Consider the following 13,793-nt stretch of genomic DNA (forward strand, 5'->3'; position numbering starts at 1 on the left):
CATGGGGAGAACATGCAAGCTCCACACAGAAAGCCTCGCCGGCCACGGGGCTCGAACCCAGGACCTTCTTGCTGTGAGGCGACAGCGCTAACCACTACACCACCGTGCCGCCCCTATATTATGGCATGTTACCAAAAAAAAAAAAATCCGAGTCCTCGTCTCCATTTTCCGAGTCCTAATGCAATTACTGTACAAGTCCGAAGATTTGTATACCGTACTTTTGCCACTCACTGATGTAATATTGGATCATTTTACTCAATAAATTAATGACCGAATATAATGTTCTCGGGCGGCACAGTGTAGTAGTGGTTAGCGCTGTCGCCTCACAGCAAGAAGGTCCGGGTTCGAGCCCCGTGGCCGGCGAGGGCCTTTCTGTGCAGAGTTTGCATGTTCTCCTCGTGTCCGCGTGGGTTTCCTCCGGGTGCTCCGGTTTCCCCCACAGTCCAAAGACATGCAGGTTAGGTTAACTGGTGACTCTAAATTGACCGTAGGTGTGAATGTGAATGGTTGTCTGTGTCTATGTGTCAGCCCTGTGATGACCTGGCGACTTGTCCAGGGTGTACCCCGCCTTTCGCCCGTAGTCAGCTGGGATAGGCTCCAGCTTGCCTGTGACCCTGTAGAACAGGATAAAGCGGCTAGAGATAATGAGATGAGATGAGATATAATGTTCTCATTTGTTTAATTGGGTTTTCCTACTTTTAAGATTTGCGTGATCTTTTAAGTCATATTTATGCAGAAAGCTAGAAAATTCACAAGGGTTCACAAACTTTCAAGCACCCCCTGTTTTTAACCTGGCTTATCTTCTTATGGAACAAGGGGGAAATACTTACTGCAAGTCATTTCATCACTGGCATCCTCACAGTCCACCACCTGGTTACAGCGGCTAGAGTTGGAGATGCAGGTACCGTCTTTACACTGGAACTCGGACGCACTGCACAGGGTCACTGGAGAGGAAGTGCAGAGGGACACACACACACACACGCCGAGCATGTGATCACACAGTAGCAGACCCATCAACCCGTAAGAAGAATAGTCAGTAATCACACTTTGGTAACTTTATGGACCAGGAGCCTCTCTCTGTACTTACTGTTGCAGGGCCGCTCGTCTGAGCGGTCTCCGCAGTCGTCAGTGCCGTCGCACCAGGAGCTGTGTTTGATGCAGCGGCCGTTGAGGCAGCGCCTGTAACCCTTCTTACAGCCGCGATTAGCTACAGCAAACACGTCACACCAGCAACACATCAACAGCCACTCAAAGAAACGCAAATCCGTTCGCAATACATGTGGTTATGCGTGACGGCGTCAATCACACACTTGGTGTGCAAGGACATCGAAAGTTTAAACGCAAGCTAGCGAAAGAGGTACGCAGCACTCACAGCAGTAGGACGGCTTCTCGTCGGATTTGTCTTTGCAGTGAGCGCGACCGTCGCACGTCAGGCTGTAGTTGATGCAGTCTCCGTTCCCGCACTCAAACTCATCCACGCTGTGGCATGTCGTGTTCTCAGCTAGGAGAGAACGCACACACTGCTATCGGCTTCTTTTAACCTGTGAAGGACCTGGTTTTTAAAGAGTAAAAGGAGCACGATTATTGCATCTCACCGACACACACGTTGCCCTCCACCAGTTTGCGGTCTCCGCGGCAGCTGCAGTTGACCCGTCCCTCGGAGGTGAGCAGACACAGATCCTCACAGCCGCCGTTATTGGTGTGACATAGAGAGAACTCGCCTGGGCACCACACAGAGCAAAGATCAGCTTCAATCCCGAGCAGATTTTATGCTACAAACATTCGAATTAGCGTTTGATGAAACGCACAGCTGTTGGTGTCCTTGGCCACGGCGATGATGCCCATGGGCTGCTGGGGAATGTCGGCGCGCAGCACTTTCATATCTCGGCCGAATTTATCCGCTCGGAGCACAGCTCGGCGCACCCAGTCTGTCCAGAAGATGTACTCGCCGTACATGGCCAGGCCAAATGGGTGCACGGGCTCGTTCTTCAAAACCACCTACATGTACATGAACACACACAGTGTTGTGAGTTTTACGTGTTTATTTTTTTCCCTCTCCTTTGCTATTCTTAAGTATACTCTGATGCCTGAAAACGCAGGAACACTCACAAAGCGGTTGGTGCCGTCGTACTCGCAGCGTTCGATCTTATCCAGCGTGGCATCAGAGAAATAAAGCTTCTCCGCACGATGGTCTATAGCAAGGCCATTGGGCGTGCGGATGCTGTTACCTACAATCACCAGGACGTTAGCCCCAGACAGAGATGAGCGCATGATGCTGGGAGACAGCTCATTCCAGTTTGTCCAGAACATCAACCTGAAAGCAGAGTGCGCTGATCAAGATGTGCTCGTAAAACAATCAAAGATATGGCTGCATGCACAGTAGACACAGCTATCATGATATGAAAAATAACAACAACAACAAAATCTAATTTAGGTTCCCCAGCTAGGCCTGAGCGCTCTAAAAACAAATTCAATGGAGAGCCAAGATGGCCACGGTGCCGATTGCTCACCCTTGGCACTCGTCTAAAGCGAAGGCTCTGGGGTGGTCATCTCCAGACATGGTGACCACCGTCTCCCTGTTGAAGGCGCCGCTGCGTGTCTGGTCCACTGTGTGGCGAGTAATGGTGGATGTAGTGTAGCTGGTCCAGTAGAGTGTGTCCCATCCCCTGTGATATGCCAAGCCCTCCACTGAGCCCACATCTAACAGGAAAGAAATGGAATAAAGCGGAGAACGTGCAGCAGAAGCCCATCCAATGAAAGCAAATGGCTTTATAATTAAATAACACCATGTTTAGATTGCAAACTGTGAACTTCAAATGATCCATCACTACAGCATTCATCTCGTGCTTCGCATAAATGACTATCATGTTGCCCTGGGGGAAAAACGTTTTATTAAGCCCTATTTGTCCAGTGCAGAGCCTTCAGCAGACAGCATGCCTCTATTAGTAGGTGTGTGCTGGTGCTGCTTGCATTGTGTGTGTACACACACGCGCGAGTCATTTCATGGATGGCTTGCCTGCACACACACACCCTGTTGTCAAGAGATCCCTATATTCAAACCTGGCTCTCTGCTTCCCAATGAAGCAACACTCAAAAATTTAATAATATAGATTTCTTTGAACGGGCTCCTTTAATAATAAATAAATCTCATAGAACTGCTGTCGTTCTTTAAGACCCAATGTTTCCACCAGGTAATAGATGAAAAATGAGCTCTGGCCATAAAGGTTTTATGAGCGAGGCCTGTACCATATCTCAGTCCTTATCTACTGACGTCACGTAGATAGAGGCCCATGACTGACTGTGATTACCCATCCATAAAAAAAACCCACACGACACAAAAAAACAAACAAACACAAAGCCTAAAAATATATGGTCATAGTACAGTATGAGGAAGCAAATCAAGCACATGGCCTGACCAAGGCAGGTCAAAAAGTCTGCGTAAAAGCCACAAAGATTGCTGTTAACTCAGCTGGTGCAAATCTAATCGACCTTCCACTTTAGTTTTGCATCACCAGTACAGGACAATGATTACAACCAGTTGCTCTGCATGGACAGAGCCCGTCCCTAACCAGTCCATACAAAGATCAGAGAAAGGAGACTGATACCCTGCCTTTCACCAAGGCTTATATGATGAGGTTTCATTCATCAGATAGATAGAGGTTTTCTTCTTGAGAAGCAGCCCAAAATTAGACTTGTTTTTTCCTCAACTCTGTTCTGGAATTCTGGAAATAATAATAGTCCTGAAGAGGCTTTATATCGACAACATGGATGACGGTCGTGAAGAGGTAAAATTGATTGTCAAAAGAAATCTGGCTTGGCCTTGGAAAGCTGTGTTGACTGGCCTCACAAAATCAATCAATACCAGCCAACAAGCAGCACTAGCTGCATTCAGAGCAGTTTCTGGAGATCACTGAGCCACGATCGTGGTGATCTCCACCAATCCACAATGAACAAGGTCTAAAAGAAAGGCTGAACGGAGCATTTGGTGACTATCAAATCATAAGAAGTTCAGCTTGCAAATCCAACACTTTCTTCTCAAGCAAAACGCAAGTACAGTAAAATAGCCCACAACTCAGAATGGCCTTCGACAATCAAGCAGGCGGAGTGTGACCGTCCCGAAAAGGCAAACCTCTCTCTCAGTTGCTACCAACAATAAATGCAGAGAGTCACTATGCTCATGCTGTACTTATTGCTGCAGTGTGTGTGGGTGGGTGGATAGCGAGGGTGTTGATAAGACTTTAAAAAGGCATAGTCTTGAGCAGCTCAGCTCAAGTGGTGGGAGGAGTGGCAGTCCCAGTTACATCATGTCCCTTTGCAGTCCCTCACAGCCATCGTTATCAGACCTTCAGTACATGTTAGAAGCAAAGGATTAGCTCTGGGGCATCGTGGATCAAGGAGAAAGGTACTGAATGGCAGCCATAGGTGGGTACCAAAGATGGACTGGGATATGAAGAAAGCTTTAGTGTCCATAGTAGACACGGTCATCATACTGATCGGACTGCTGGGCCACTCTTTGGTAATCTTCACCTTGGTAAGGAAGAGACGGAAGACAGCGTCTCTGTCTTTTCATGGGACTGATACACTACTACTGGTCTTGAGCACCTCAGACATACTGCTGTTACTCTCTTTGCCTTTCCACACAGCTGCAATTGCACTGGGCAACTGGCCTTTCGGAAGCTTCCTATGCAAAGCCATCAGCTTCCTGGGAGTGACCTGCAGCACCGTTAGTGTGTTCACTCTAGCTGCACTAGCAGTAACACGCTATCTGACAGTGGTACACCCAACCTGGACATACCGCTCTAGGATGAAGCGTTGGCTTCAAGTCTTAGTAGTTCTGTTTTGGGCACTGGCTATGGCGTTGGCTGCTCCACAATTTATCTTCCGCAAAGTAGGAATATGCACCCCGGCACATTGCTTTGCCTTCCTCAGTGACATCAGCCAAGTGGTCTACAGCATTGCCCTCTTCTTGGTCAGTTTTTTCCTGCCACTTTTGGTCATCATCCTCATGTATGCCAAACTCTACAGTTTCCTGCGTAGGACTAGCATTCAGGGGCACGCTCTGCAGTTGCAGCACTACCAGAAGCAGGTGACCCAAACCACAGCCTTGCTTGTTGTCGTGTTCACAGTCTGCTGGCTACCTGCGTACATAGTCATGTTCTGCCAAATTGGCGAGAGTGTCAACAGCACAAACAAAAGTCTTGACCTTCTAGCAATGCTGGCACGGTTAATGGCCACATCATCATCCATGGTCAACCCACTGCTGTACGCTTTTATGTCACAGAAATTCCGTCGGGAGCTGCTGGGCAAGGTCCGGTGCGGGGACTGGATGGTAGCGCGCTGGCTTGTGTGTTGTCCAGACAGAAGCAGGGCCATTGTCCAGCCCTTTAACCCTGCAGAGCTGGAAACTCCACCTCCATAATAGAAGCAAAAGACACTGATGATGTTGAAACCTCAATCTGCTATTAGGATTTAAAGAATCTTCTTGGTAGCCAACTGCGGATGTCAAGCAAGGGACCATAATTTAAATTTTTTATAACAGCGCTGTATTAGGAAGCCATAAAAGCTGGAAAAGCACATCAGTTTCATTGTATTTATTCATGAATGAGTCATGATTTAATGTGTTCATGTTACCGACAGCCTTGTTTTTTTCCTTTATATAGAGACTCCAAACGAATACGGCGTTTAAGTCTGTTTGCTTTCTGACATCCAAATTGCTCTATCAAACTATGGAAACCTGACTGCCCACAAGCACCCAACATCTGTGTTTACAGTCCAATTAAAATAGGACTCTGCACATTCCGTATTGACTGACAACCATCTGAAGATTAAATAAGGTAATGGGCTATGCCAAGCATGAATGTGGGGGAAGGTGAACATGACAAGGAGAACATATTGACATGTATAAGAATATTTTTGAATTACACTTCAATCTGAGATTTGAGATAAGAATTCGGTGAAAGCTTCATATTCAGGTCTAAGCTTAAGCAGGAGGTCTACCTTATCCACATGGAGTCCACATGTTCCTTTGAACTTTTTCCCCCTTCTCTATTGCTCAACGTCCAGCTCTAAATGTTCTTTTTGAGCCGTTTCACATAACAGATAATGACTACCACCTGACATGCTCATGTGAGGATTTAACTTCATCTCATCTCATTATCTCTAGCCGCTTTATCCTTCTACAGGGTCGCAGGCAAGCTGGAGCCTATCCCAGCTGACTACGGGCGAAAGGCGGGGTACACCCTGGACAAGTCGCCAGGTCATCACAGGGCTGACACATAGACACAGACAACCATTCACATTCACACCTACGGTCAATTTAGAGTCACCAGTTAACCTAACCTGCATGTCTTTGGACTGTGGGGGAAACCGGAGCACCCGGAGGAAACCCACGCGGACACGGGGAGAACATGCAAACTCCACACAGAAAGGCCCTCGCCGGCCCCGGGGCTCGAACCCAGGACCTTCTTGCTGTGAGGCGACAGCGCTAACCACTACACCACCGTGCCGCCCCGAGGATTTAACTTACTTGAGATATTTTTGAAAGTGCAGTCAAACAATGAAATATCTGCATGCGTACACATAGTCCCGAAGCCTTAATACCAAAGACCGAACCCTGCACTTACTTTCAACAATGGTTCTGCGTGCCGAGCCATCGTCGTTGATCTGCTGAATGTTGCCGAAGTGGATATCACTATAGAAGATGCGGTTGGCTCCTTTGCCGCCGCCACCTCGGTGGTCGAAGGTGAGAGCAATGACATTTCTCATGTGATCCGGGTCCTCGAAAGGCTTGATGGGCGCGTTGAGGTTGGTTTCGTCCGACAGGTGAATGCTCTTCAGGATGGTGCGCTCCGAGTAAAGCAGGTAGCCGTCGTAGTCGCGGCACATGCGCCCATCGTCGGCCAGCATGCCATGGGCACAGGCGCAGGTGCGTGCTCCGTTGCCACGGTACAGACATAGTTGCTCACAGCCACCGTTTTTGTCCTTACAGACGTTAGTGCCTGTGAGTCAGAGCAAGTCATGAAAACAGACAGGAACCATGTTAGGGCCTTGAAAGGAAACCAGAACTACTGTTGAAAATGAATTCTCCATTGATTTTAACTGGTTTAGAAAAGCATCCTAGCATGCCTTGGAAGTACATTTTCCCCTCATTATTACCTTGCTGCCTGGCTCGGTTGAAGACTTTAATATCCTTGAGCTGCACACCAATGCCTTTCCTGAGATACACCATTTCGGTAGCATTGTTCTTATTTCCTCTCTTAATGGAGCCGTTGGCATGTGTTCTGGATTGTACAGAAGACGGTTTGTTCATTTAAGTGCTCATGATAGTTGAGTTCTAATAACGTTGGACACACGGACAAGACTCATTCACCTGTCACTCCAGTAGATGTAGTTCTCGAACACGGACACAGCAAACATATCCATGTTATGGTCTGCCAGAACCTGCTTCCGGTCCCCGCCTGTCTCCAGGTTAATACGCTCGATTTTGTCTGTACGAGCGTCACACCAGTACAGCAGGCCTTCCTAAATGTGCGCACACACCAAAATTAGCTAGAGCAACATTTCATTAATTAATTAATTAATTAATTAATATATCAGTGTATTAACAGTATTATGTGACTGAGAAGCTAGTCATCATAGTTATGATTTTTCTGGTCATGGCATAATTCAGTAGCAGTGGTCATTGGGGGGGAGGGGGAGCCCCATGAAGCAGCAGAACGTAATGCAACGCTCAGGCCATAATAATTCTAGGACTCAAAGTTTTATCGCTTCCTAAATGAATCGAAGCACTAATGTTCCGTAGAACAACGAATAATAAGACTTGGAAAAATAGATACCGGTTATAGTAGCTTTGGGACTTGAGGGTGAAGGGGGGAGGGAGCTTGCTCGCTCGGTTTGGGTTCATGGGACCCTGTTTTCATGACAAACTCACTAATGTCATGTCCCTGCTAAGACTCGTACTGCTTTGATTGGTCAAAATGCCTGAAACATTCCTTGGATTCTTTAAACTGACTTTAGCCTTGGTCGCAACCGGCCATACGTGCTCCTACGGCCGGTCTACGTGCAAAAAACGCAAGAAACGCACGGAGGGCGCGCATGTGACGTGCTGATTTTCGAGCCGTAGACTGGCTGCAGAGGTTCTTTGTCATGTCAAACAAACTCTACGGGCGCTTACGTTTTTTTCAGGTTGCAAGACAAACTTACGGCCAACGTGCGTCTTTCTCCATGAACAAAAAAAAAAAAAAACGCAGCGATTTGGGAAACGCCAAAAAATCGTACGTCCGGTTGTGACCTAGGCTTTTGATGAGCGTTGTGTGATGCTCAAAGTTGAACCAACGCTCTGTTCCTACATCACTAGCAGTGTCAATCATTCTGCTGCCATAGCAACCATGCTGGTACTACCACTGGCCAGTGTGATCCCCACCATATTGTTATTTCATTACTTTAAAACAGAAAACTGCAAACATGGAAAAGGGAGGGGAAAAAAAAAAAAAAAAAACGGTCCACAGTTTTGATTGATGGGATCACCAGAATCCAAGACGCAGCCATACCGTACAACAGGAGATAACTCTTTAAAAATCAAGTTTGTGAGTACAGAGATACTTTAAAGGAAAAACCCCTGTTCAGTTTTAGGTCTTATTTCTCTCGGCTCCCAGACTACGAGATATTCCATGTTGCTGGCTGTTCCTGTTGTGCTGTAACTGTGCTGCAGTAAGGACCATGTACAAACCTCGTAATCAATGGAGATGCCATTGGGCCAGCTGATACTGACATTGACCAGGACTACTCTTTCTGAACCGTCCAGTCGAGACCGCTCAATGCGTGGGTACTGACCCCACTCGGTCCAGAAGAGGTACCTTTGACACAAGAAAGGGGTTCGTTATCACGTAGAACACTGATAAGACAACGTCCGATAGAGCGGTTTTATCGCTAGGCAGCGTACCGAGACTCTACCCATTATTGCAGTGTCAACATTTCCATGTTAATAATGCTCCGTTGGTGAATACAAACACTGTGAACTGCAGAATTCTCGATGCGCTCAGACGCACACACTCTTGCTCACCCTTTCTCTGGATGGACAGCGATGGCGCGGGGTTTGTCCAAACCGTGAGAGATGACCACATAGCGGAAGGAGCCATTGAGTCTAGCCACCTCAATCATGTCGAAACCTTGGTCTGTCCAGTAGATGTTCCCTACACGATGTGATAAAGCACCAACAAGCAAATCAATCACAGACAGCTCCATATGCCAAGATTTAACGTTACTACGATTTCAGCAAAGAGTATAACGCACGGAATACAAAACTCTGCAAAGACGCTTTCTGATTGATCGTATATACTGTACATCTTTCTAACCTGCGATCCAGTCAACAGCAATGCCTTCCACACGTCCAATGCCATTAGTCACCACGTCTTCTCTCCATGTCTGGTCTCTTTTGGCTCGGCTGATGGTGCTAAGACCCATGTCCACCCAGTAGATGGTGTCGTTTTCTACAAACGACACAGCGTCACATGAACAGGCCACTCTACAAGCCATTCATAACAACGTGCTGGGAAGGCTTTATTTTTAAAGCCTCGCCTTCCTCGACCACATCTGGCCATCAGTGCAAGGCAAATTAACTTCAGTCCTGATTCAGGATGAATACGGACACAGGAAATGTTTTAGAAGCGAGCTGTAAAAGCGATGTTTGCACTCACCGGCATGAAAGTCGATGCCTACTGCCAGAGAGGTTCCCGACACTGGCACAAGGGCGTCGGATTTGTCGACTGGGTCCAGAGGAATTCCGCGGATGCCCTCATGCACCGAGTACAGCAAGAAAGAGCCCATACCTACCCACAAACACACACCCAGAGGATTTACCCCACTGGGGACGTAGTGTACGACACAGCTCACTACTTGAAACAAGCTAGAAAACAGTCTTCCTGAACTGAAATATGTTTTTATTAAAAAGTAAAATGCTAGTATTTTTTTTTTTTAAAGTCTGGTTACCCTCATGAGAGAAAAAGACAAAAACGGAATTTATTAGCAGTGTCTGATTGCAAATAGAGGTCTGCACGGGACAAAATTTTCAGTCCCGCTCCCGCATTGTGCAGTCCCGCTCCCGCAAAGAATTATGATTTTCAGTCCCGCTCCCGCCTGCCATATTTTGTCCCGCTCCCGCCCGCAAATCCCGCATGATGCAGACGTTCGCGTTATTTCTCACGAAAGTTCTTGTCATTGGCTTGGGGAATTAAACATGCTGAGCTTAGCTGAGCTCTCCACTGACCGATCCTTCACCTAGCGCACGTAGTGAGGGTGTGCGTTGCCAGGCGGCATGTGCAGCTGAGGCTTTACAGAGATACCCAACACACCTACCAAAATCTCAAACACGGAAGAGCGGAAAGGAATCGGAAACGTACGCGAGATTAGACCACATCCGCAAATTTAGGCACCTTAAAATGTTTTTATTAATGCCAAATAAAATATCCAGCACAAATTATATACGATAGACAAATTAATAATTTATAAATTTTATTTTAAAACATTTTTAGTTAGCGGGACTGCAGCTTATCACCTCTCCCGCCCGCTCCCGCATTGTGCACTCCCCCTCCCGCCCGCGCCCGCAATGAGCTTTCAAAATTTGTCCCGCGCCGCGCTGTTTTGCGTCGGGTCCCGCGGGACTCCCGCGGGAGTGCAGGGCTCTAATTGCAAACTGAAATGATTAAGGCTCGTGTCCACTGTGCGACAACACGTAACCATCGACCAAAGTGTGGCCTTTACTGTGTGAAAAAAATCTAGTACGTTTTTAGATATTTTGAAGTTTTGCTTGTTTTTTTTTTCTGCCCACTGATTGTCGCCAATGTTTGGCATCTTGTATCGTGAGAGAACCGTACCTTCACAGGACTGCTGGCCGCTCTTCAGGTTGTAGCCTGCCGTGCACATGCAGGCTCTGCTGGTGGGTGAGGTGGGCAAGCAAAGCTGAGAACAGTCCCCGTTGTTCTTCGTGCACAAGTTTGTACCTTCAACAAATAAAAAAAAAAAAAAGACTTCGCAATTAACATGTTGGCGTGACCAGTAGGGCTTTGAGTTCATCATTGGGTTCTTGAACAAAACCTCCATTTGCCCCTCTTAAAAAAAACAAACAAAAAAAAAAACAAACAAAAAACCACCCTCTCTAGACTCAAATTGGGCCCTGCATGAAAATAGTACTTACTGCCTGCATCATTCATGCAATTATCCTATCAGCCAATTAGGTGGCACCAGTACACAATATATAAAATCATTCAGATATATCAAGAGCTTCAGTTGGAGGAAACACGGATGGAAAGGCCATGATGACGAGAGCTCAGAGAACAATGGCCCGACTGTTTTGAGCCGATAAGACGGACTACGATTACGTAAAATGACCATGGTGAGTGGAAACGCATCCAAGAACACACCACATATCAAACCTCGAAGCGGATGAGCTACAGCTGCAGGAGACCACATCAGATTCCGGTCCTGTCAGCCAAGAAGTGGGATTTGAGACTACACTGGGCAGAGGTTCATTGAAACTGGACAGCTGAAGATTGGAAAAAGACTTCTTTCCAAATCTTGAACTGCCCAGTTTTGGAGAACCTCTCTGCAGGGGTACTGGTGTTTCTAATTAAAGTGGATGGCAAGTCCATCAATTGTTGCCATCAAGCAGGCTGAAAGAAAAAAGTTGCACCAGAAAAACTGGAACACACATTCATGGACAGGGTGGCTCCATGCTGACTGATGAATGAATAAACCTCTCTGTTGTCCAATTTGATAACATTTTCTGATCACTGTATGTTGGTTCTGGAGAGAGTGTCAGGGTAACATCCGGGTTCCCCCAAACTGCCATCCAGCCTCACCCCCCCAACAAACACACACAATCACCTGTCTGTTGGACTGTCTCATTGTAGATCTTCATGTGCATCACTGGAGACGTGCTGTTCCTCAGAACTTTCCAGTTGCCTCCGTCCTTCTTGTCGCAGGTGCCTACCTGGTCCGTGCCCTGGTCTGCCCACCACAGCTTGTTCCCTGGAAAGACCAATAAACACCACCACATGTTTCATTCATGAGGTGTTGAGATTTTCTAGCACCAGAAAAGAATAAAAGTTGCTAGGTTTTTTTTTTTTTAAATAGTAGTAGTCACCCATAATGGCGAGAGCGGAGGCTCTGGTGAGCTTGCCCTTTACACCTTCGATGGTCTCCAGGTCTGAGCCGTTCAGCTTGCAGCGATTGATTGTGCTGTTGCCTGAACTGATCCAGTAGAGTTTATCCTCATCAAAGTCAATTGAGAGCCCTGTGGTGACCAGTGGTGTTAAGAGCAGGGATTAGCTGCAGCCACCTCCCCGTAAATTCCACAGAGGATTGATGGTACCAGTCAAAAGTTTGTACACCCCTACTCTACTCATTCATAGGTTTTTCTGCATTTTGTATTTTCTACAATACTGAAGACATGAAAATTATGAAATAACACATGGAACACACACACACATATACATATATATATGGCAAAAAAAAGTTTCATATTTTAGATTCTTCAGCATATCCAGCGTTTACCTTGATGACACTTTGTACACTATTGGCATTATCTTAACCAGCTTCATGAGGTAGTCACCTGGAATGATTTTCAATTAATAGGTGCGTCTCGTCAAAAGTTCATTAGTGGACGAGGTTCTTGCTTCTTAATGTGCTTGAGATCAAACCGTAAATAGTAATACAAATAATAAAATCGCTCTGGTCCATCCACAACTGTAGTAATCCATATTATATCAAGAACCGCTCAACTAAGTAAAGAGAAACGACATCCATCATTACTTTAAGACATGAAGTGACTTTTAATGAATAAAAATAAAGGAAAAAACCCCACGGAATTAGAATTAAAAGGTGTCCAAACTTCTGACTGGAACTGTACGTTTTGCCGTGCCACAAACAGTGGTGTGTTTAGATTTCAGCTCTGAACAGTGCCGTGATCGGAAAATCATAAGTGTTTAAGTTTTGCATTCCGCTTATAATACAGCAATTTGCCAACACGACCATTTTTACCATTATTACACACATTTTAAAGGTTTTCTTTTTATGTGAAACAGTCAATGCCATACACACGTGTTGGGAAAAGCTACATATTACAATGAATCATTTATAAGCATTAATATTCACCTGTGATCTGACTGATAGCACTAATCGAGTTCTCGAACATCTTGGCTAAACACTTCTGACCAATCAGATTCGAGAATTCAACAGTGCTATATATAAAATGTACAAAACAATACACTACCGTTCAAAAGTTTGGGGTCACCCAGACAATTTTGTGTTTTCCATGAAAAGTCACACTTTTATTTACCACCATAAGTTGTAAAAGGAATAGAAAATATAGTCAAGACATTTTTCTGGCCATTTTGAGCATTTAATCGACCCCACAAATGTGATGCTCCAGAAACTCAATCTGCTCAAAGGAAGGTCAGTTTTATAGCTTCTCTAAAGAGCTCAACTGTTTTCAGCTGTGCTAACATGATTGTACAAGGGTTTTCTAATCATCCATTAGCCTTCTGAGGCAATGAGCAAACACATTGTACCATTAGAACACTGGAGTGAGAGTTGCTGGAAATGGGCCTCTATACACCTATGGAGATATTGCACCAAAAACCAGACATTTGCAGCTAGAATAGTCATTTACCACATTAGCAATGTATAGAGTGGATTTCTGATTAGTTTAAAGTGATCTTCATTGAAAACAACAGTGCTTTTCTTTCAAAAATAAGGACATTTCAAAGTGACCCCAAACTTTTGAACGGTAGTGTACA

The 13,793-nt window shown here is 45.9% G+C and overlaps 1 protein-coding gene and 1 pseudogene across 2 annotated transcripts in view; one reads left to right on the top strand and one right to left on the bottom strand.

Annotated features, from left to right (window-relative positions):
• The window catches only part of lrp1ab (low density lipoprotein receptor-related protein 1Ab), a 348,035-nt gene that overhangs the window by 84,247 nt on the left and 249,995 nt on the right, over positions 1–13,793 (bottom strand). For both annotated transcript variants that reach the window (XM_060937437.1, XM_060937436.1), the window contains exons 32-48: positions 12,140–12,289; positions 11,881–12,024; positions 10,872–10,997; positions 9,696–9,827; positions 9,354–9,488; positions 9,062–9,191; positions 8,729–8,855; positions 7,370–7,521; positions 7,156–7,280; positions 6,624–6,998; positions 2,511–2,700; positions 2,110–2,314; positions 1,809–1,998; positions 1,596–1,721; positions 1,373–1,501; positions 1,088–1,207; positions 831–944 (exon numbers count right to left, since the gene is read on the bottom strand). In XM_060937437.1, coding sequence (XP_060793420.1) covers positions 831–944; positions 1,088–1,207; positions 1,373–1,501; positions 1,596–1,721; positions 1,809–1,998; positions 2,110–2,314; positions 2,511–2,700; positions 6,624–6,998; positions 7,156–7,280; positions 7,370–7,521; positions 8,729–8,855; positions 9,062–9,191; positions 9,354–9,488; positions 9,696–9,827; positions 10,872–10,997; positions 11,881–12,024; positions 12,140–12,289 — 2,670 coding nt within the window. The remainder of the gene's footprint in view (positions 1–830; positions 945–1,087; positions 1,208–1,372; positions 1,502–1,595; positions 1,722–1,808; positions 1,999–2,109; positions 2,315–2,510; positions 2,701–6,623; positions 6,999–7,155; positions 7,281–7,369; positions 7,522–8,728; positions 8,856–9,061; positions 9,192–9,353; positions 9,489–9,695; positions 9,828–10,871; positions 10,998–11,880; positions 12,025–12,139; positions 12,290–13,793) is intronic.
• Positions 4,305–5,419, top strand: LOC132896534 (somatostatin receptor type 1-like; annotated as a pseudogene).

This window comes from Neoarius graeffei, chromosome 13 (genome assembly GCF_027579695.1).
Source record: "Neoarius graeffei isolate fNeoGra1 chromosome 13, fNeoGra1.pri, whole genome shotgun sequence".
NCBI classification, from domain to species: domain Eukaryota; kingdom Metazoa; phylum Chordata; class Actinopteri; order Siluriformes; family Ariidae; genus Neoarius; species Neoarius graeffei.